The sequence below is a fragment of the Anopheles merus genome, chromosome 2R, assembly GCF_017562075.2.
Source record: "Anopheles merus strain MAF chromosome 2R, AmerM5.1, whole genome shotgun sequence".
Lineage (NCBI taxonomy): Eukaryota > Metazoa > Arthropoda > Insecta > Diptera > Culicidae > Anopheles > Anopheles merus.
Window position 1 is genome coordinate 21,908,603 of NC_054082.1, and position 22,712 is coordinate 21,931,314.

General features: G+C 42.6%; 4 protein-coding genes across 16 annotated transcripts in view; 2 read left to right on the forward strand and 2 right to left on the reverse strand.

Annotated features, from left to right (window-relative positions):
• Positions 1–22,712, forward strand: part of LOC121587858 (low-density lipoprotein receptor-like) — a 157,148-nt gene that overhangs the window by 31,962 nt on the left and 102,474 nt on the right. For all 13 annotated transcript variants that reach the window (XR_006004119.1, XM_041905078.1, XM_041905082.1 and 10 more), the window contains exon 3: positions 5,997–6,134. Coding sequence is in view for 12 of the 13 variants with exons in the window: in XM_041905078.1 (XP_041761012.1) it covers positions 5,997–6,134 (138 nt within the window). In the remaining variant the exon portion in view is untranslated. The remainder of the gene's footprint in view (positions 1–5,996; positions 6,135–22,712) is intronic.
• Positions 3,140–3,972, reverse strand: LOC121587863. Its single transcript, XM_041905097.1, has 2 exons — positions 3,887–3,972; positions 3,140–3,815 (listed from the first exon to the last, which is right to left on the reverse strand). Exons 1-2 carry the CDS (start codon positions 3,962–3,964, stop codon positions 3,303–3,305), a joined length of 591 nt encoding a protein of 196 aa, XP_041761031.1. The 5' UTR covers positions 3,965–3,972; the 3' UTR covers positions 3,140–3,302.
• On the reverse strand, positions 15,649–16,506 carry LOC121587861 (general odorant-binding protein 45-like). Its single transcript, XM_041905096.1, has one exon. The coding sequence runs from the start codon at positions 16,504–16,506 to the stop codon at positions 15,649–15,651; it is 858 nt and encodes a 285-aa protein (XP_041761030.1).
• On the forward strand, positions 18,901–21,708 carry LOC121587864. Its single transcript, XM_041905098.1, has 2 exons — positions 18,901–19,875; positions 20,931–21,708. The coding sequence occupies exons 1-2, from the start codon at positions 19,805–19,807 to the stop codon at positions 21,409–21,411; spliced, it is 552 nt and encodes a 183-aa protein (XP_041761032.1). The 5' UTR covers positions 18,901–19,804; the 3' UTR covers positions 21,412–21,708.

Genomic DNA, 22,712 nt, shown 5'->3' on the forward strand with positions numbered 1-22,712 from the left:
ACTAACGCCATTATGCTGCTAAGTGTACGGCTTGAACGTCTTGCGTCTCGATCCTGGGACGAAGATGTCCACTGCCCAGCCAATATCGGCACACGGGGCTGTGCTGTTGTCCCGGTGTCGGCTGTTTGGAGCAACATATTTGGGCAAACTACCGCTAAAAGTAGACAAGTTCGTAAGTTCATTGGATCTCCGGCCCAGTGTGCTTAGTTAATTTGATTTTAATGATGGTACCGGCCGACAAGAATCGTGCCACTCGTACCGGGAAAGAAGCTTCTTGAGCACGGTGCGTGGCACAATCCGTGATGGCAGGGTACGTACGGATTGGAATCGTCGGGGCAACTTCACTGTGTATCTTGCAAAACGGAGGCCCTCCATTGCTCCTGGTCCCTTATTGTGGATCTTTACTATTATCGACTTTGGACCTTTCTCAGCTAGCTCTGAAGTTTTCGTACTCTGCCGTGGCAATTCGAGAGAAGAAAATGTGCCTTGTGTGGTTACACTAATTCGCCCGAGTTTATGGCGGTCGATGTGGTGCGATATGTGAGAGGTATGTAATTTACTTTGCTAAAGTTTGCCCATGGGGTAATGTGTTTTTATGTCGTATCTTGGTGGTTGGTGTTGCTTATGGTGTTTTTTTTTTGTTTTGATGCAAAGGGTGAGCACATTCTTGGCTTTGCGGTATAATAATATTATTAAAAATTAGAAAAAATATTAAAGTTTGTTCTATGGCGATACAACAAACGTGGCAAAAATATTGAAACGAACTTTTTTCTTTTTCAAACCAAAAGCCTTTATTTTCAAGCCAGCAACGAGAATGTTCTGGTGAACAGTGCCTTTTGCACGATGTGAAACTCAGACGTACAGACTACAATCGTTTGATTTCGTTTGTTTGACACGCGTATGCTAAAGTAGTACGATCCCTGGGGTGCGTATGGAGGTACCAATCTACTGTTGACTTCCAGACCAGTCACATTAATAAGCCCGTAGAGGGGACACTGTTTCAGCACCTGGGGAAAATTCTCCCTAGCCAAGTTGATAGCAATTCTAGTGACCGGGTTTATTTGCGTGTTGAGATTCTTCGTCAGCTCACAATACTCAAACGTTGTTCCGTACAGCAGATTTTTCGTTTGAAAGTATTGCGTGTAGAGATTGAAGATGATCAGCAGCTTCGAAGTGGGTTCTAGTATGTCCAGCATCACGTCGACCACTTGCGGTTCGTTACGACGCGTTAAGAGTCGGCTTTGCATGAGTGTGCTCACTTTGGAATTTTCATCCGAACAGTCCAAACGTTTTATAAGAAGTGGCTGTAATCAGATTATTTTGTCTCGAGCATAGTTGGTTTGAAAGTTCCTTCCGTAAGGATGTGGATTTGATGTTCTTACACGAGTACTGTTGCGATGATCATTGTGCACGACCGTAGCTAGAAATATGATGATGATGGATAAACATGTAGGGAGTTTTAAAAACATTTTAACTTTTTTTTACTTCTGCTACCACTTCGTATGTTGCCCCAAACAAACCACTGTTTTGAGTTGCGGTTTGTTTCTGTGTTTATTTTTAACTTCGCAATCGATTATTTGTACTCTGCAACGGATTGCTTGAAGTCTACATTGGAATTGAGAATTAAACTTTATAATATTCCATCAATGTCGATTCCATTTACAGCACTAACGAGAACAGCATATAGTTGTAATTAGGGCAAAACAGTTCTGATTACTAATCGTGCATAGTTTGTTTCTCTAGTACGTCAGATTTTATCAATTACAATTAAAAACGGGCCGGTATTTTGAGGGGTTCACGAAGTTCCAAATTGTTTCAATCGTTTTTTAAATATTTTTTTCAATGCTTAATTTGACAATTTTTGTACCTATCGACTTTCAAGAGAGAAATCATATTTAAATACGATAACAATTCAAAACGACTTTCATGAGTTTTGTGATCAATTTCAAATCCAACACGTATACATGCTTTTAGTGAGGAGTGCTAATCGTTAAGATAAGCGAATTAATTTTTAAATTTAGTTTTTCATGAAATTCTTATAGTTTTAACAAATAGTAAGGGTGAATAAATGTACTGCTGTATCATTTTTGTTAAGCAACTAGGTAGCATTACCTTTTTTTCTATCATTTTATGTCAGCTTCTAACCATGCACTAAAAGCGGTTTGGTTGCGTTTGTTGTATGCACGAAATTCCACGTAGTATGTGCCTGACATGACAAAGCTTGGAATTAGTCTGTCATCAATAAGCAGCCCGGTAATGTTGAACACCTTGCCATTCCGGATCGGACAGTCTGTAAGCAACTGTGGCAGATGTTTCTGCGCATAATCCAGCGCAAATTTGTTGACCGGGTTTTTGATCGACAATATGTCCTTGTTTTGCTGACAGTACTCCATGGTGGTCGCTAGCAGTGGAGTACGGGTGCGAAAGTACTGTATATACAAGCCGCCAGCGACGTTAACTTTTTGCAAGCTGTTTAAAAATTCCAGTATTACTCCTAACACTTGCGAACCGTTGCGAAGCGTTTCCATATGGCAGTAATGCAGTTTGCTTATCTCGTATGGATGATCGATGCATTGGAAACGTTTCAAATTGACCTGGAGGTAAGAAGTTAAAAAATCTTACCATTAGCATAAATTATATTCGTCACTAATATGAAAAAATGCTCTGTAATACTCTGGTGCTGACTACTGTAACAGGGAAATAAAAGATTGCTTGTACTGTAACCAAGAATCTTAGATATTTCATGGTGTGCAGTTAATATTGGACTGATTTGTAATTTGTATTATTTCTCATTTCTTTGAAAAGATGTTATTAACAAATTAGTAAATAATTGCACTATTGTATGTGATTACAGTTTCATTGATAATAATCAGTAAACGATGATAGCAATTACTGTATTTCCGCATGGTGTGGTCAATTTAGCCTGTATTATTTTTCTGATGCAAATGAATAATCCGTTTATGGTCATGATGGAAAACTTTCAACGTTCGTCTGAATCGCTTGGCAAAATGTGATGCGTGTACTTGAGTTTTTGTTTGAAATTTATTTGTTTTGTGAAGGGCGTATTTGATTCAAATGTAAAATATTTATTACTGTTTGGCGCACATACTATAACATTATTTTCTTTCGATGCCTTGAAATATGTCTCATTTTAGGATGTTCTGGAATTGCCTTTTTTTAATTTTTAACAATGTTGTTGTTGTGTATAGTATTGTAGCAGTTTTGAACCTGGATAATTTCGTCTCTGTATGTTATAATAAAGCGTTTAACCACTTCTGCATTCAAATTGTTACATTTCCGTTTTATAATGTGAATAAAGACATCGTTTTGTTGAATATTGATGGTGTCGCAACGGAAAACTCTGTTTCGTAATGAAGCACAGTTTCGTTTCGTTTGTTGTGGAACCGTTGCGATGCGAAGTACCCGCCGGGCGTAATGAACGGTGGAATCAGGTTCTTATCAACCAGCAGACCGCTCACATTGAAGCAGCCCACCATTGGACAGGGTTTAAGTACTTGGGGGAAGTTGTGCTTGGCATAGTTGTAGATGAGCACAGCAACAGGATTATTTGATCGGGACTCGTTGCGCATCAGAAACTCACAGTACTCAAAGGTGGTACCGTAAACAATTATAAGACTTTGACGATTCTTTACGTATATGTTCGTGCTGACGTATAGCTTTGGAAGTGGCTGTTCCACGTTGGCGACGATGTTTATTACCTGAGGACCATGACGAGGACTTTCTAGATTGCATTTCTCTAGTCTTACCGAGGGAATAGGTTGTCCAACACATTCGAATCGTTTGAAAAAGACTGGCTACACGAATTAGAAAACGAGAGTATATAGTAACAGTTGAATAATTTTTGGTTCAATAATTCACATCTTACTTTAGAACTTTTCTGATATGCATCTTTCGATACAGACATACTAATTATTATAAAACACACAGCTAAACACCGTAGCATTGCAGTTCGTGTCGACAACGTAGTTTAAACTGCTCTGTTTCGGTGCTCGGATTTTTGGTAGTGCCATTTGGTATTCACCGATGCTTAGCTAATAGAACCTAATAGAACCAGAATTTAAGTGATTAACCTAGTATGAGATGTTGCAGCTGATGGCCAGCAGTCGCATTGAATATCGGTATCTGTTGGATCAGTTGTAAATGACAACCACGGTTCATGAAACAGATCTTTGTCGTTTCACCTTGTTGTCGATGCAATTAGAGAACCCTGAGAAATAACTACCGAGTTATTAAGCCAAATATAGATAGAAATCAGGTATATTTTGCCGTTTTGGGGAAAAATTAAAAAAAAATAATTCAAGCAGACGAACATTTTACACGGACCTAATGGTAAAACATATAGTCTATAAATGTGTCGTTTCAATATCCTAATGTTGTTGTCTTTATGTTCATGAGGAAAAATAGAAAATAATAAAAACTAATATTACCCGTTTTCCTAAAACTCTAACCTAAAATAGCAACACTGTAATTCAACGGCTTTTCCGAGATAATCGAATCGCATAGCCAAGCGAGCAGTGTTTGGTTGCGCTTGTTGTACATTCGGAAGTTGGTACGAAACCTTCCGGTCGGCATAATTGGCGGTGCCAAATTTTCGTCAATCTTCATGTTGGTAATATTTACCACCCCGGAAGCAGGACATTGGAGCAGGGCTTGAGGAAACTTTAGCTTTGCCACAGCGTAAACGAGCTTGGCAACGGGATTGTGATATGAATCGGTCGAGGACATATACTCACAGTAGTCAAAGGTGGTACCGAAAAGATACGTTCGCGTGTGTTGATACTGCGAGAAGACTGTAACGTCCATGAACACTCGATGTATTAGATTTCGCGTCTTCAGCAAAAGTGTCAGCAGCTGAGGTCCTTTGCGAGGTGTATGCACGGTGCATTCTTCCAACTCTGTGAGAGCATACGGAAGATCGTAACATTGAAACTGCTTGACTCGTATGTCCTGAAAGTGATTAAATTAGCGCAATCTTTACACTGACATTGGAATGGTGGTACGAAAAAAAAAAACTTCAAGCAAACCTTCATAATGGCCTCCGTGGGATGGGGGAAAGTTGTTAGCATGATCAAAACGTACCAACGCCATAAACCATCCATGATTGCTCAACAAGCACTGTATGGTGTGCGGTATGTAGCGAGACAGAAAAATAATTTGACTGATTTGCTGTTTGCCTAATAACATCCGAAAAAAGAATTATCTATCAAGTCATACAATTTATCAAAAAAATAATTAAAGCTCGTTGTATTATACACACATCGGTATAAAAAACAATGGGTATGACAATACATATTTTTAATTATCTTCTATTTGGTTTGGTTTTGATGTTTTGTCAAAACTAACATTAACATGGAATTGACATGGAATTGGCATGCATGTTGGAGTTGACTTTGCTCTGACTGTGTTTCATTACGTTGTATTTTATATGGCAGAAGAAGGTTTGATTGTTTGATAACAATATGTGAGCTTCCGGTAATTCCATGCAGCCGTAATACATATTTAACCATGCCACTTAACGAACAGCAACCTCACAGACAGTAACCGGACAACTGATGACATCTCCAATACCTCCCGAGAATCATTGTATTAAAGCCGTATTTTTATTTAACGATCCGTTGCATAATGTGCTGGGATTTAAAGTCAACATCAACAAAAGTTTCACTGTTTTTTTTATCAAGAGAGAAGCAATATTTTGAGAAAATATTATGATGGCATTATATGGTGGTTCTAAGAGATGAGTTTAATTTCACTGCCAACTATGAAGTGCGACGAACAAATTGGGGGGGTTGATTTTTTAGCTTTTACGGAAAATATTTTAAATTCACTATCGACTACCGACATTCATTCATATAAAGTGAAATCGTGAAGCAAAAACGTAATTGAAAATACGAGACCAAATATATTTATTCTTACATGTAGTTAGCAATTGTATGAATCTAAGCGTTGTTCTTGTTTTTTTTTTTCTTTGTTTTTAGTTAATATGACTCTCCAGTGCGCTGAACGTCAATTTCGCTGCGGTAGTGGCCAATGCATTCATATAAGTTTCGTGTGCGACGGCGAAGATGATTGTAACGACGGTAGTGATGAGGATGTACACGTGTGCAAAATTACAGGTAAGTCGAAAGTTGTCATATAAATTAAAAACATCATGAGTTCTGTATAAAGTGCAGCAACTCTTAGGCAACTAGAAACCTCCTTATGTGTGGGGATTTTAATCCAACATCAGTAAACCGATACTAAATATAAGATAAGAAAGCTACTACAAGCAAGTAATGCTTGACAAAGAAAGCTTTCCACCGACAACTGAAACAAGGTTTGAGATTTTACAAAATTCATCGGTTTTTTAAATGTTCATACAGTTCAACGAAGAAGCCAGAAGCTTTCTAATCAATTATTATTCCATAAGAAATTGTTCTTTGCATAGATGATCACTGACCCTAGATGGTTGACCAGAGCTGAAATTGTTTACAAATATGTAGCTACTGTTTACAGTATTTTATACCACAATCTCAACAGATTCAAACGCAGCCGGATGGACTTAGGGCATGACTGGCTATCTTTCCTAGCGTCGGTAGTGAACTTGGACAAAGTTTTGGTTGATCTGCTCCATAGATCCGATGATTCGTGTTCTCTTCCCTGGCCTTTTCCCTTAGGTTACTTATGGCTGGTGCCCACTGAGTTTTGGTTTGATTTTGCAAATGGAACTTTACGGTTAATTATTGAACCAGACCGAAACATTCCGCCAAAAGTTTATCTTACGCTGGCTGATAGAGCTAGCTACGGTAGTGGTTGGTCAGAATTGCTACCAATGCATGATTGGGTTGAAAAGCTGAAGGAATATTTGGAGCGCTGATAAACTTTAGTTGCTGTAGATGGTAGATCACGCCTTGAGACTGTTAAGATAATCCGAATAGTCTTATGTTTACTCGAAGTAACTTAATTTTCCAGTTTTCATTAGTAAAGCTGTGTTCAAGCTCTAGCTGTAGCATTTGGTGGGATAAGTTTTCGTTAAATGAACACGAAAGATTCATTCAGCACGAATATTATTAACAAGTCATAGATTTAGATTTAGTTTAGGTTTATATAGCTTTATTATTAATGGTTATTGATTGATTAGACTCGCTAAAAAAGATAACGCACGTGTAGCTTTATCTATATTAATGACACTTTTTAATTTAATTTCTCAAGTCTAGTTCTTGAAATCAAATAAGTTTATTACACGATTTTACATGGATTTCATGGCATGCATACAACTTGTGAATAATAATTACAGACCACCAGATTAATCATACGATTTTACGGCTCCTGTTTGACTTATAGTTCGCTCGAACGGGCTATCCTTATACAAACGGCGTCTAAATTAATGGGTTTTGCACCTCAAATCGATATTGGATAGCATCTTCAATCTTCCGGTAATCCCCCGGGGCAGTGGTAATGAGAAAGAAAAAAGTGTAATATATTCACCAAACACCCGCACCAACCGACGTAGGCGTTGCAGATAACGAATAAGTGGTGGCCCTAATTGCGTCAATTTGTTCTTCGCTCGTCCACCATCTTGTTCACCGGGCAAGAGGGGATATCATTGGGGAAAAAGTACCAACCAATGCAAAGAAAAACACTACCTCCCCCAAATCGATTCGTTAACAAAAACAGTTATCGACCAATCGACTATACATGGGCGAAAAAAAAAATACGAGCAGAAAAAGTCTCCTACAAAATGATGATCTTGTGAACATAGAAATCTAGAGGTAAAAAAATACACAAACACACATATATACAGAGCTTTGCGTGTGTCTTTTGTGGAAAACAGGCAGCTTCTGGGAAGAAAAATGAACCAACAAGAAAAAAACTCTTTGCACCCATTCGCTACCGAACGGTTGGTATGCGTGAGGAACATTTCCGTTTTGTTTGCCCGTGCGTTTTCGTTGAGCGATGAGTGTAATCATTTTTAGTATAATTTTAGGCAGATTTTTATGTGTACAAGCAACTCTGTGAAATGGCCAAATGCTTGCATCGCCTCGAATCGGTCCAGATTGGTGGGAATACCAAACAGCATGATCGGAGGAGGGATGCTGCGTCTGGTTCCTGCTGTGGTGGCGGTGCGGTTATTCGAATATGCGTGTGGTTTATTCGCCGATACTACACTCCGCCAGGAGATAACGAGCAGGATAAACAAGACGCTTATTTATTTTGGCAAAGGCTCGTGTTTATCGCTTCGTTTGCCGGGTTGTATTTGTGTGTGAGTGTGTTTGATGCTACTCGTCGTTCTCCATCGCACAGTTTCCCTTGGTAGGCCATCTCAATAGCCGGCTCTGAATTCCCGTACCCAATGCGGGTTTGTATGCACAGCTGACGCGAAGAACTCTCCACGGACTTGTTTTCCCCTGTCATCGGCAACTCGGCCGTAATCGGTAGTTATGGGATTTGGGGGTTTTTGCGCACCGCAATGTGGCTCGAAAAAGTTTGCGCTGGCGATTACATTTTATTGAGCACTTTTCTCGTTTCGCCCCACCGTCACATCATGGGCGGGCCCCCACTCGGAGAAGGAAAAGCGATGCGAAATGTATGATTTTGGAAAATGTCTTTCTCGCCACGTGCGCTGAAGCTGCTTTTGTTAAAAGCAGCAGTGCTTCAATACACCCAACCGACACCTACTGCCTCAGACAGTGGTTGCCGTGGAAACGATTCCACAAAAGCTCTTTAAGTGTTCTTGAGAGGGAAAATAGAAATAAGTGGACTGATATGGTTTTACGCATTTCGATGTGTTTGAATGAGGGTTGCGCCTTTTTTTTGTATTATCACTCACCACAAAACCGCACGTTCCTATGGCTGATACTCAGAGCGAGCGGTTTGTAAACAATGGTGGTTGGTAGATGGAGCACCATTATAAAAAAAAAAACCTTGCGTAAGAAACATTTAGTACTATCTCCTCGCAACTGGCAGCTTATGAAGATTACGCGTGCATCCGTTTTGTTGGGCACGGAAAGGATGACGGCAACGAATGTAAAGCGCTTCGGAATCGAAAAAGAATGGGTGCATAAATTTCGCCACCGTTGGAAAATACACCGATATATCATGTTTTTCCAGCCCCGTGGTTACGCCGGCGAAGCGTTGTTCAAACATCTGACACCACCGTGATGAAACAGTTGGCCCAAACAGCCCAGTCCGCGACCACAGTCGGGAGGAGTGAGTATTACAGAGGACGATCGTCCTGAGTAGCTGCGGTACTGCTCGCAGGTGAACGTTCCCGAAATGTGATTAAGCGTAGAGATAATTTTTCTTGCTATATTTGCAAAAACTACATGAAGTTGTTATGATTCCATGATATAACCGGAGTCTTTTTTTTAACAATTCTGCTACTATACGGTACCACCTTGGTTGGCTACCGTTGTCAGGCTTCAGACATTTTTCAAGTAATTCACCACGGTCCGCTGCTGCATCGTTGGAATGCTGAATTCAGATCATGTCCTTCGCGAAGAAGTACACAGGCAGGTGGCTGCAGGAAAGTTACAGTAGCGATGGCATTACAGGTGATGTATGTCCGTGCTGATGTTAAATCTTTCAAACGGTACCCTTTACGGTCGTAAATATTTATAGCAAACACAACTGAAAGTAGGTCATAAATCAAATCGGACTGGAAACAATAGGAAAGGGATAGGACATTTTTCACGTTCTCTTTAAGCATTTATTGGTGGCCAGCGACGGCCAGTGCAAAAGAACAAAGGATGTTACAAGATAGGATGGAATGGCTCGAATGAAGCTACTTGCATATAGAATGCCAAGATACTGCCATCACGGTTGAGCGGATCGATTGAATCCGAGGTTTAGCTCGTACTTGAACCCAGAGTGCAATGATTCATCTTCTAACGCGATAGTTTCAATTCCATTTGAATTGCCAGAAGTACTAGCCAAAGGCGGCGAGAATGTTTTCATCGGCTAATGGAACCGATGAAAAGATACCTATTAAAACTCATCATCATGAGCTGTTTGCAACGGTGGGCGCTGAAAGTGGCACAGATGTTGATGTAGAATCAATCGCTTTTAAGCTCTATTTAACATAGTGATCAACCGATATTTTCATCCGATGGGTGTACCGTGCAGTAACCACTGCAAACACGGCCAGCTAGTAGCGTGTTTCGCTGTAATTAGGTAAATGTTGTGAATTTCTGCATTAAGGTAATGTTTCGGTGTATAACGTGCACTCCTGCTCTCCAGTTACGCAGGTGGGCGCTTGATTGCCGCACCCATAAAATCGGTAATCAAAATAATTGTAACATTTCGGCGATTTTGAGATACGGTCGGATCATACCGCTGATCCGGCGAGTTGACAGAAGCGATTACACCGGTGATGATCATTAGTGATTTTGAAAAATACGATGTGCACGTCACAGGAATGTTCATCACTTGTCGGATACCATCACTACGAACGCTCGTGAAACCCTGAGCGGTGATTTATGTTGTAAAGTGGTTTACATTGCTTGAAGTTTACATTTCCGTTCGTTGATAACTTTCTCAGAATAACATTCCACGTTGGGATTGATTATAGGGAATTTATATTTATATTTATATTTATATGTTGTTTTGACCTTTCCTTTGGCTTAGTTCTGGATCGAAAATGCACAGCTTGAAAAACATAAATCAATTGATCCTAAAGTATCCTTTTCAAAAGGTATTTTCAAGATTTTTTCTTTTTTATCCCATTCTTGATTTAATCGAATTTGCAATTGTTTTCTCTGTCAGTTTCAAAATAAAAAAGCCTTACAGTTTCGTCTGTCGAAAGTTTCAACTGTCGCTTGAAAATTGAAAATTGTTCGGCATTTTTTCTGCCTGCAATGTCTTGTCTACCAAATTTCATTGAATGGTCTAAGTTTGCAAAGATAATCCTTTCTCTTGATTTTTTCAGGCTTTCAAAGCCAAATATTCATAAAACATTGAACCGTCGGTCGAAGTTATATGTTCTACCACTACCATGCGGCTAGCTGGCGAGTTTTTGTGATAATGCTGGTTGATTTTTTTTAAATTCATTTTCCGTTATCGAACCTCTACCAGCTAAGCACTCTGGTTCAGGTTTGGAGTTTCCTGTCCTTGAAATGAATTTCCTCTGTGAGCTCTTTTGTGAAAGTTTTCGTAAAGCTTAAAAAACTTTTTAACCTGGCAACAATTGATAGGTGTTCCTATTGTTCGTTGGAATCAAATGTTTTTTTTCCTTTCTCGGCTGTTCTATTTCAAATGGGAAACGTTTATTCTTGAAAATAATAGATTTAACTGATTCCATACTTTTCTTACTAGACCATATCACGAAACGTTCGAAATTTTGTCAGAGAATGGTGTTTTTCTTGTGATAGTGATAGATTCTGAGGAAACATTGGTTGTATTGATTTCAGTTGGATTCGTGGAGCAGCAGCTTTTACAAATGAAATTTGTGTAGGTCTTTTTTGACGTGTTGAAACCATTCAACAAACTCCAATAGGAATCGAGAAAATTGCAAGTAAAATATCCCAAGAATGGTCGATTTTCAGAAAATAAGAAACAAATGCTAGCACCAAGCTGTTCTTGCGCAGTTCAGTCTAGTATAGTGCATTGTCGTCATAACGTTAACATATTTGCAACGATTTCTCAATCAGCAAATCTTGTCCGTGGGGCGACGGTTGGTATAGATGCACGAATAGTCGGCACCGTTCGTTGTGCGAAGATGGTGGTGAGTTATTGGCAACGGAGCAGTAGCAAAACGAAAATTGGCTAGTGCCTATTTGGAATTTGCATAAATACAAGCTTTAGCCCTTTGGTATTTTCCCTTGGGCCCATGCTGTCTGATGCAGATAAAAAGCCTACTCAATCACTTGGTGTATTCGTACCGGCCTTTTTGGATATCGTAGAAACTGGGCACGGTCAGGCCAGTCGCATTTGGTCGGAAAATTGATCTCACTCTTTCTCTTTCTCTATCGGCTCTTTTCACTGCTTTATATGCATTCCGAAACCCCTACCAAATGGTTCAGTTGCGCTTTGTCTACCACACGGTTGCGTTGACCGTTGCGTTTGATGCCGCCGGCAATGTGGTGCATGGTGCAGCAGTTCTGACATATGGTCGAGTAAATATTATCGAATTGAAAACTAGATCGAATGCAATGTTGGCCTGAGTGAGCATTCGGATTCAGTAGGTTCGGTCAGGGTTTCGGACCAGCCAGATGGTAATGTTCGACCGTCGATGCTCCAGCATTCCTATTGTGTAGAGGTTCAGTATCTAACTAGGCAAGGAGATATGACGAGAATTTCATTTCACTATGTTAACGAGGCATCTGAACGAGCAAAATCATTTTCCTTTATCATTGAGGCATAATGAACATCATTTTGCAATAGGTGTAAGGGACCAACTGAAGTAGATCTGAAAGTACTTCATTATGACCTAATTTCATTGTCTTACTTTTATGTTGCATATAACTTTATTGAGCTTTATTTTATTTTATTTCATTTTTGCACTACACACACATTTCAATACAAATATCATTGCAAAATTGCTCAAACATAGGCACATATTTTTGAACGTATTTGACTGTAAAAATATGTGGTTGTTTGTTTTTTTCTTTGATCGTTTATGGTGCTGTGCAGCTGGAAACACGTGTATCGTTTTTTTATCATCGCATTGCATGACTTGACTTGTGTAGGGATCACGTAGGAATTTGGTGTATCGTAAAACATAATTTACGGCGGGCATAAACGCTGGCAAAACAGATAGAAAGTATGGCTGTTGCCAACAAAACGCGTGTTCGAGAAAGCTGCTTCAGCTTACCCATTTGATTTGTACAGCAGATACGTAACCATCTAACCAACCCAGCATAGAGCAATGAAAGGGCTAAAGTCTTATCATAAGGAAGTAACTGAAAATAAAAAGGCTCAAACAGGGAAAAATCGGTGTTGTCGGTTTGATTGATGTACCGGTAAGACGGTTTTATTTGGTTTATCTGTTGTTACTGCTAAACTTTGTTATACACAAACATGAATATCACAACATCATTTCCAGCATAACGTCAAAGCTGAAACCTTCATTTAAGCGATGTTTGCTTATGAGTTTGTTTATATAAATCGAAAAATGACATACAAATATTTGCAATTTGCTTTACATACATCAGTTATGCTGCTTTTGTCGTATTGGAGTTGAGCTTGTCAACGATAGATTGAAAGTATGTTCCATTCACTAATAGAGATTGTTGACCTGCAAAATCCTTACACCTGTTAAACGAACTCAAATTTTCGCTACAAGATTACTTTGGCCCTTATCAGCGATGAATCCTTTCTGCGCACAGAGACATACTTCATGCGCTTCGTTAGCCCTAGCAGCAGTTGTGAATTCATACCTCTATTGTGAAGATGCCGGCATGCTCAAGGGTATTTCTCTTTTTCTTCTTCTCTTTGTTTCTTTCTTCATCGTTATTTTTAGGCAAAGGTAGCAAAGTTTTCGTTAGCGAGCTTATTTGCCTTCATACCGTACACACCCCGATCGGTTTGCAGCACTCGGTGTAATGAAATGTAAATGTAAGCACTTTTTTCTTTCTTTCTTGCCCAGCTTATTTTCTTGCCGGTATGTTTGTATGTGTGCACTCAAAACCCCCCGGTGGGGAGCTACACCCGCCACACGGCTACAGCAACATTGTGTTGAAGCTTTGCTACGCTCACAATTCGCTCCGGCCGCTCGTTTTGGGCGTCTGGGTGGTTCCCCTGGTGTGCCTTTGCATATCTTACCGTCGCTTTTCACATTGGCTCATACTGTGCGCCGTGCAAGTGCATTATCCGCTTCCGACGGTTAGTCTAGAAGCAGCAGCTTTCCCGGGTTCCGATTACGTATTCAAAGTGTTTGGTTCCTGGGTACCGCTGTACCGGTAGTGGGCAAGAGGAACAAAAGCGAAAAATGCAGGATTTAAACCGCTCCCGGAAGATGCACCCGCTGCACAGAACCACATTTCAGAGTTTTGTTTGCATTAAATGTAAATTTTTTGTTCTTTTGACGGGGTTTTTTTTCGACCTTTTCCTGTTAGGGTGTCTATTTGGCTACAGTCACACGCTAAAGTAAAACATTTCTGACAGCTGCGTGTGAAATACGTTGACAGTTATAACATGATGGGATTTGAAGAAAGTTGGTTTATTGGAATAAGCATTTAATTGCCAATGTTTATTTCCACTCAAGGCACGCAGGTGGTTGTTGGAATAGTTGGTAAATAAATAAGAAAAAATATTCATTTTCGAAAACATCCACACTACATACACCTTATAAGAATTTAAGTTATCAACTTTAATTATTAACTCAGAACTCAGATTTTGTATATTTACAAAGCCTAACGGATAAATTAGCAGATAAGTCGTGTGAGTGACAACGATTAGTACGAGCTTAAGATCATACCCATATTGCCACCGAACGGATCCAATACGTTGTTCTGTACCATGGGGGCTGCCTGTCCTTCGGCAGGCTGGTCCGTTTTATACAAGAAATGCTGCATCACGGTCTCTCGGTTTCTGATGAAAAACTGCTCAAAATCGGGACGCAGGCAGGTGAAGAACTGCTTGAACGCACGGGTACAGCAGTCGGCCGTCGGCGGCTGTTGGTTACGTTGCAAACACATCCCCTGACGTAGGCTGAAACTGGCTAGATCCTCTCCCGGTGGGTCTAGCTGACGGTGCAAATTGGCGAGCAGCGCTCCGTCCTTATCGGTGTAAAGCCCAGTACGGACGGCGGCACAGCGAATAAAGCACTGGACCTCGGGACAGTCGGTAATGATGCCCTTGGTCAAGCTGGTCAGGAATGATGGAGGCAGATTAACTTCCCGCGCACAGTCGACGATGATGTCCAGGATCTGCACCGCCGTCAATGGTTGGAAATTAACGCTCGGAGCCATGGTGGTGGTGCCCGTGCCGATGAACTGACGGATCTGCGCGCGGAACGTCCGGAAGGCGTAGTACGCCCGGGCACAGTTGTCTAGCGGATCGAGCAGCTCCAGCTTGAGCGTAATATTGCCGGCCAGATACTTCTTGAAGGTGGCGTCAACTAGCGGACTAAACTCTTGCTCCGCCAGGTCCACGTCGAACCCTAAGATATCGTCCCAGAAGTCGAGCGAGATGCCGATGCAGCGGATCAGACACATCGTGTCCCGGTCCGGTGGGTACACGAACTTTTTGTACTGGTCCAATCGGAGCGGATTGATACCCATAAACAGTATGCAGTCTTGCTGAGCTTTCTGGTAGAGCTTGCCGCCAAAGATGTTGGCCTCGGTGCCGCGTGGCGCGGAGGCGAGCGAAATGCAAACCAGCAGCAGGGCTGCTGCTACGTACGAGCTGCTGCGGTCACGTTCCATGGTGGCTGGTGGACGGTACAGTACTGGGCATACGCTACCATCTAGGATTGGTTTTAAAGGCGGATGTTATGTAAAAAGCGTAACCTGCGCACCGCCTGATAAGACACGCGCTGCGTCGCTAAGATGGAGGCTAGGACACGTTTTCGGCTACCGTGAGTGCATAGTGTGGTCAGCGTGGTAGGAAATAATGCATGGAAGGTACAAACAAAAAAAGGAAACGCGATACGGTAGTTTCCGGCGGTAACAGTGTTGTTTATTTTGTTTTGCACACAAGTGACCGTCAGCTCTACGCCATGGCATTAGCGTTGGCCCGTACGAGTGCGCTGATTTGGTCGGCAAAGCAACGGTACAGCTTAACGTACGCCTGAGCATTTTTGTCCTGCGCTTCCAGCAGTGGCTGATTGGCGTCGATGCACAGGTTTGCCCTGCGCCGGAACTCGTTCTCCGATTGACCAGCGCCGAACAAACTGTACAGCAGTGCGATGTTGGGACCCTGCTCATCATCGTACAGCCCGGTCCGGATGCCGACGCAGCGAATGAGGCTGCGGGTTTTGTCGTCGTTCGGGAAAACGCCCTGCACGTACAGGTCCCGCCGGTCCTTGGGTATGCGCTGCAGCTTGGCACAAATCGATAGCGAGCGAATGAATTCCTGCGCATCGAACGGTTGCGGTGGAGTCGATTGCTGCGGCTGCATATCCTTCGCACCGAATCCACCCTTCTGTGCATCCAGAAAGCAGCGGAACCCGTTGTACGCCCTGGCACAGGTATCATGGGGCGGGCAGGTGGCGATGCGCTTTTCTGCACAGCTCATTATTTGATACCGAACGCGATCGTTTGCTGCCAGCGCAGGGAAAAGGTTAGCCAGTCCGTCCAGCTTCAGTCCCTGACAGTCGTCCCAGAACCCGACCATGATGCCGGCACAGCGCACCATACACATGGTGTCCTGGTCGGTCGGGTAGACGCTGTTGTTGTACTGGTGGAGACGGTTTTCGCAGATGCCCAAGTATTTCACACACGCTGCCTGCGCTTCCCGGAGCGCCAGTGGAGGAGGATCCCGAGCACCGAATGTCGCGGAAGTTACTGTTTGTAGCTGCATCAGCAGCAGCACTGCTGCCGCGGCAACTACCTGCCCACTGCTTGCCATCATATGTACAGGCTAGACACTGCGCTGTAACTGAACGCTTTACAACACATTGGGAGAGTTTTTATAATAAACCTTGCCATTGAGCTTGACGGTCCTGGGCACAGCCGAGGTGTTGTTGCCATACATTCAATGTAGGCAACTAACGAACACGTTGTATCATAACATGACTGCTGGAAGAAACTGGCGGACAAAAAGCGTCACTAGCCCTGCTCGCAGCACCAATGACATCTCGCGTCAAGCAAACAGTTTACCAGCAGAAATATTTACACCTGGCGAAGGTAATGTTTGGTGAAGGTGTTTCCGGTCCCGGAGGTCCCATGGTGCAGCGGTTAAGGTCAGTGATCGCTCAACATGCCTGTCGTGGGCTAAACACTCGCATTGGTCGAGCCTCCCTGACATATGCGTGATTGACCTGCCGCATGGGCTACCAGCCGAACAGCAGCGGGTTGCGCAAAGTAAATGAATGCAATAACAGAAAAGGCTTGTTTTACTTTAATGAACTATAGTTTATTTTCCTGTGTTCGACAGTGCGTCACCTTAGTTGTGAGCCAACATGTTGTAGTATACCGGGTTCTGTTCGGCCTTTTCCACAGCGACGGCCGCGATGAGCGAGTTCATGTTCGAGTCGACGTACTTGCGGAACTCGTCGAGGAAGCAGAGCTCCTGCTTGTACGCAGCCTCGCACGGATCGTTGCACGGCGAAGTGTTAGCGGCCAGACACTGCTCGGCCTTCTGGCGGAAGCAGTTGTAGTCCTGGCCCAGCCCGTACTGCAGGTAGTGGCGATCGATATCCGAGCCCGTTTCGTCACAGTACAGGTTCAGGTTGGCGGACAGGCAGCGCACGAAGCATTGCGTTTCCGGACAGTTCGGGAACACGCCGGCCAGGTAGAGCGGGAACCGTTCCTCTGGGATTCGCAGCTTGTTGAAGCAGGTCACGGCCGTTTGCAGGAACTGCAGAAAGTCGGACACGATGAAGGTGGAGGTGGCGGGCACTGGATCCTGCTGCAGCGGCATGCCGAAGATGGTGGACGCTTTCTTGGCCGATGCGGTACCGGCCACCAGCGCCAGCAGCACGGTTAGGGTGGCGATTTGAATCGATTTCATGTTTGGGCGGTAGAATTGATTGATGAATCGGAAAGCTGGCTTGCTAGCGTGTGTTTGCCTCGCTTGCTGGTGGCTGCCGCAGCTGTAGTACCGATCGTAGAAGCAGGGGCAGGATATTTATAGCGTAACTTTTGAGTGGTGTTTTGAGCGGGTTCGGGGCATCGCCACACGGGCTGGTATCATTTAACCGGGTCGATGTAGACGTGGTACTGGGGCGAACAACTTATCGTAACGCGCCCAGGCATCCAGCCAGGAAGTCGAACGCGTGTCGGATAAACAGGCCCTCCCCACCAAATGCCTGCCACCGTTTGGTGGTGGTTCATTATTTGGTTTTTATTTGGTTCAGCCAATATTTCGCTGAGGAGTTTCTTACGGGGCGGTAATCAAGCGCGCCGTGCTGTTGCTAACAAAACTCAAAACTTTGGCTTGTGTCGTGAACGCGAACAAAGGGGCACTTCATTCGACTCCGTCTACCTAAGGAGCTGCGCAGCTCTTCTGCCGTGCTAATTGAGTGCGGTGAATTTAGGTTAACTGTTTAATCTCTGACAATTATTAAATAAATAAATTTTGTTAACATTTCCCTTACAAATCTGTGTCTACTCCATCGCTCTGGCTTCTTGCACAAAGTAAGAAAAATGAAGATGCACCTGTTGTGTAAAAAATAACTTTTCAGACGCAACTTGGTCGTGTTGTATAACTTTTCAACGGCTGCATCTCCCCCGCCAAACCAGGGCCGTACCGGTGCTCCAGTACAGCGGTGTGCCAATGTGCTGTATGTGGCCGTCGGAGCCTTTGTTGGCAAAAGCACTTTCCAAAGGGGGGGCAGTAGTTCTGCCGAGACCGCAAGCTACTGTTTCGTACATGTTTTTCCGCTCGCTGTGTAGAACTTGCACTTGTTCGGAGTTTCTCTCAACCGTTGTCAGACGTAACCTAGATTGGGTTTTGTTGCAGCAGGCAAACCAACTGTGTGTACGGATAAGTTATGAGGAAGCGTTTTTTTAAAAGTATCACAAATTGTTGCAATTTTTAGGTGGAATTTTCGTACCCGTGCAGTTTAAGCTGCCTTTGTTACGACAACCCTTGCGCCATAACACTTAGCAACCTAATTATGTACATACTGCAGAGCGTTGAACTTTGAGCGTTGAATGTTCTGAAATTGGAATGGGTTTAGATGTGTATTAACTTTATTTGGTAGTTTGATTTCATGTTTGATAAAGTTTTGAATACCGCTAATTAGGAAAACCGCCAGTAGCAAACTAACTTGAGCGTCTTCTCTTTTTACAGGTACGTGAAGCCCCTTTTTGCGATGCTGTATTATTGGATGGAAATGTAAGCACTATTTTTCGCTCAAACATAAAAATCACTCTTCAAAACAAGTTTTAAGTGCCCTAGCATGGCAAAGAAAATAATCGAAATGTGCACCGAAGTGTGTTGACGTATTAAAAATGATTCTTGCTGGCACGGAGCAATGCAACGTGGTTGATGAATGTTCATCTGTCTCGCTTTTCGGTCCGGTCGACACATGGCCACTTAACAAGCTACCGTGTGCCAAACACACATTTGTTAGGATTCGGCACAAAGAGCATTCGGTCGAAAGAAGCAACCCACCAGAGCTCGCTCCAGCTCGTTAGGATAGCAGCCATGGTGACATTGCACTATTTACCATCAGCGTCGTTGCAGTGCACGGAGTGTGCGACAACGGGACTGGCAAGCGAATGATCTTGCACCGACAGAGGGCCAATTTTGTAAAAAGGTTCGGGACGCGCAAGAAACGACCATTGCTCGTCCCCACGGTCGCTCTCTTCTGCTTACTTTCTGCACTCACGAGCAACCGTCTGGCACTGACGGTTATTGGAAAATACTCGTTTGAAAAATCGTCCACAGCTTAGTGATAAAGCATCCATCGTTAAGAAGCGCCCCGCGTAGGTGTGGCGCTGTGTAGCGTGCAGCAGTAACGCTCGGCCGGAAAGTGAGCCCAAAAACACGAGATGGCGTGAGATCGGCAACACTACTTAGAAGTAGTGCATGAGGGAAAAGCGATGGTTTGCGATTTGGATGGGCCAGAGGCAGCATAAACTATCCACTTCCTTCTGAGTAAAGTCGCACTTGCCCGCGCGTGCATTTCCAAGCATGCAACTCTATCGGATTGAAATCTCCTGGTAGAAAATTGGACCGAAACACTAACTGATGTCGCATGATAGTGCAATCTAGCTTTGGAGCTGTCATGTTCGATCCGTACGTAACGATCGCACTGAGCAGCCGATGGTAAGCGCACAATGCATCGGCAGGCACGCGTAGCGTGTGTTAAACTACGCTTGTTAGGGGGTACAGATTGTGATTGAATAATGATCAGCCAGTTGAAGGATAGTTGAAGATTTTTTTGATAAAAAGTTTTACACTTGTTTGTGTTACATGGGAAAAAGTTTTTGTTGTAAAAGCGGCATCGTACAACGTATGCTGTAAAAGCATGCCATAGGCTATAGTTTTGCTTACAGTATTGCTATATTTGCTTATTGTTTTGGTTTGATGCTTTGATGATTGGACGCTTTGAGATAAGTTACTCAATTTTACAATTCTCTTTTATTCGGCCGTGGAAGACGATTTAATTGGTTAATACATTCGACACTATTTCTATTTTTATTAGCATGCTTTCGTCGGTAACTAAATCTTACTTTAGTGTTGTCTTGCTCTTCTTCTTCTTCTTTGGCTCAACAACCGATGCCGGTCAAGGCCTGCCAACACACTTGTGGGGTTGGCTTTCAGTGACTTATTGATTTCCCCCCATAGCAGGATAGTCAGTCCTACGTATGGCGGCACGGTCTATTTGGGGCTTGAACCCATGACGGGCATGTTGTTAAGTCGTACGAGTTGACGACTGTACCATGAGACCGGCGGTTGTCTTGCTACATTCTACATATATTTTACATTATGAATATAAATTATTTTTAAATAATAACACGTTAGTCATCGTCAAAGCGGGTGCACAGCGACACATTTGTTTTCTTTTTTACCATTGTTTTTTTGTGTGTTAATTTTCAACATTTTTTAACTTTTGATAAAACCCCTTCAACCCCTTCAACCCCACAAACACATGTTTGTTCATTTTAGCAGCAATTCCGTTCATTGTTATACCACGGCTAAAGACGCCCTGTTCTTTTATGCATTAGTTTGTCAATAAAAACATAAACAAAGAATCAAACCATAGCGTGCCTTATCGCATTATTGTACCCCGCACCAGTACCGGGCGAGTTTTTACCCATATAATATGAAGGGGTTTTCTAAAAATAGTTGCAGTGATACTTTTGGCTTTTATTCAACAGCATGGCACCTGTCAGATATCATTTCGTGCTGTGGCCATTAATTCTGATCGGCGTTAGTAGTCTGGTACCGCCTGGCAGGGGCTTGGACATATCTAAGGTTACGCTGGATACTGCATTCTATTCCCTGTTTGGTTGTGCTCGCGATTTGAATGTCCCCGAGGATTTAATCCAGCTGTACAAGGAACGCATCTTTCCCGACGATCAGTTAACATGCTGCGTGTTCCGATGTTTCGGAATGCGGCTTGGTATCTACGATGACGTCAAAGGATTTGACGTGGATAAGCAGTACGAACGAGTGAAAGACCGGCTGTCGGTTGACGAGGACACATACAAGCGTGGCGTTAAGAACTGCATCAGGAATGTACTGCGTGGCCGTACGCTGAACAACTGCGAAAAAGCTTACCTAATCTTAAATCAGTGTCAGGGTAACACCATTACGAATAGTCTAAATCAGCAACTTAACGAAATACGCTGTAATTAAATGTGTTTTGAATTGTTTCTCTATTGAAACAAATGGTTTCTCTTGTGTGTGGTGGTTGGTTATTTCATTTGTTAGTTATTGGTTCTTTGTTTTTTCTTTGTATCACAACACTAGTAAGACAAAAGGTTTCAGCAGCTCGTTTGTTAAACAAGTGAAACAAGTTTACTGTTGGCACTGTGTTTTGCATATGAGGGTCTATCGTTTCGTCATTATTATGAATGATCTGAGTAATGTAATTGGCGAACAATTTGCAATACTCTTATGTTTGAAAGTGTAGGTAAACGAAAAACACTAAAGTTTATTGAAATGTGCTTCTTATTTTTCAATGCTGTTACCAAAAACCCATTTAATTCTATGAAATATCTGCTTCTTGTTTGGCTATGAAATATATTGCATTCAAATTGTGTGAGCAACCTGCTAATGTGGTTCAGTTTATCTTAAACGCCTGAAGATATGCAATATGTGCATTGTAATTGTGTCTGGACGCGTTACTCATTCATTAGCACGAAATACTGACGAAGCTGGCTAAAAATCAGGCGAACAAAATGTTGTTTATCTAAATTCACTTATTTTTTATATCACACGGCTTTAAAGTTACATGATTCAAAGCATATTTCTTTTTCTCTTTTAAAAAAATAAATAAAAAACGCTTCTAGAAAACATGACAATCGTGAATTACCCCACAGTGGAGAGGATAAACTTTAAAAGACCCATTGAAAATAAAACAAATTAACCATAGCTAGCACGTACCACAGACTAAAGAATCGTTGATTAGGTGGTCGTCCTTGCTCGGAATCATTCCACTGAATTCGGGATGTGTTTCGTCTCGAGGCTATTTGCTACTGCAGTCGGTGTAATCTTTTTCAAAAATTTGAATTCATCATTTCTTTTCACAGCCCCTTTCGAGGGTTGGCTCTTATGGTTCACCATTTCGCTAGCAGATGCCGGTGAACTGAAATAGCAACAGCAGTAAAATCCGTTCGCTGGAAGAATCGCAAATCGCACTTTTTGACTTCTTTTCGAGCCATTCCGAACCGAAACTGCCTAGACAGGTCGTGCTGCTGCTGCTAGCCCGTGAACTTTCACGAGCAGTCGTAAAGTTATTCCATTTCCCACCTCCGACGCGCGTTGGTGTGAAATCTTGGGTTTGCGAATGCGAACCTCGAACGGCACACATTAAAGTAGGCCACTTATAAAGGACCATCATGGGCGACGAAAGCATTTTCTTACGATCGCTGCTGGAAGTAAAATAGCTTTTTGGCGATACGTATTCGTCGCTTGCCTGAACGTGGTAGCGCGGC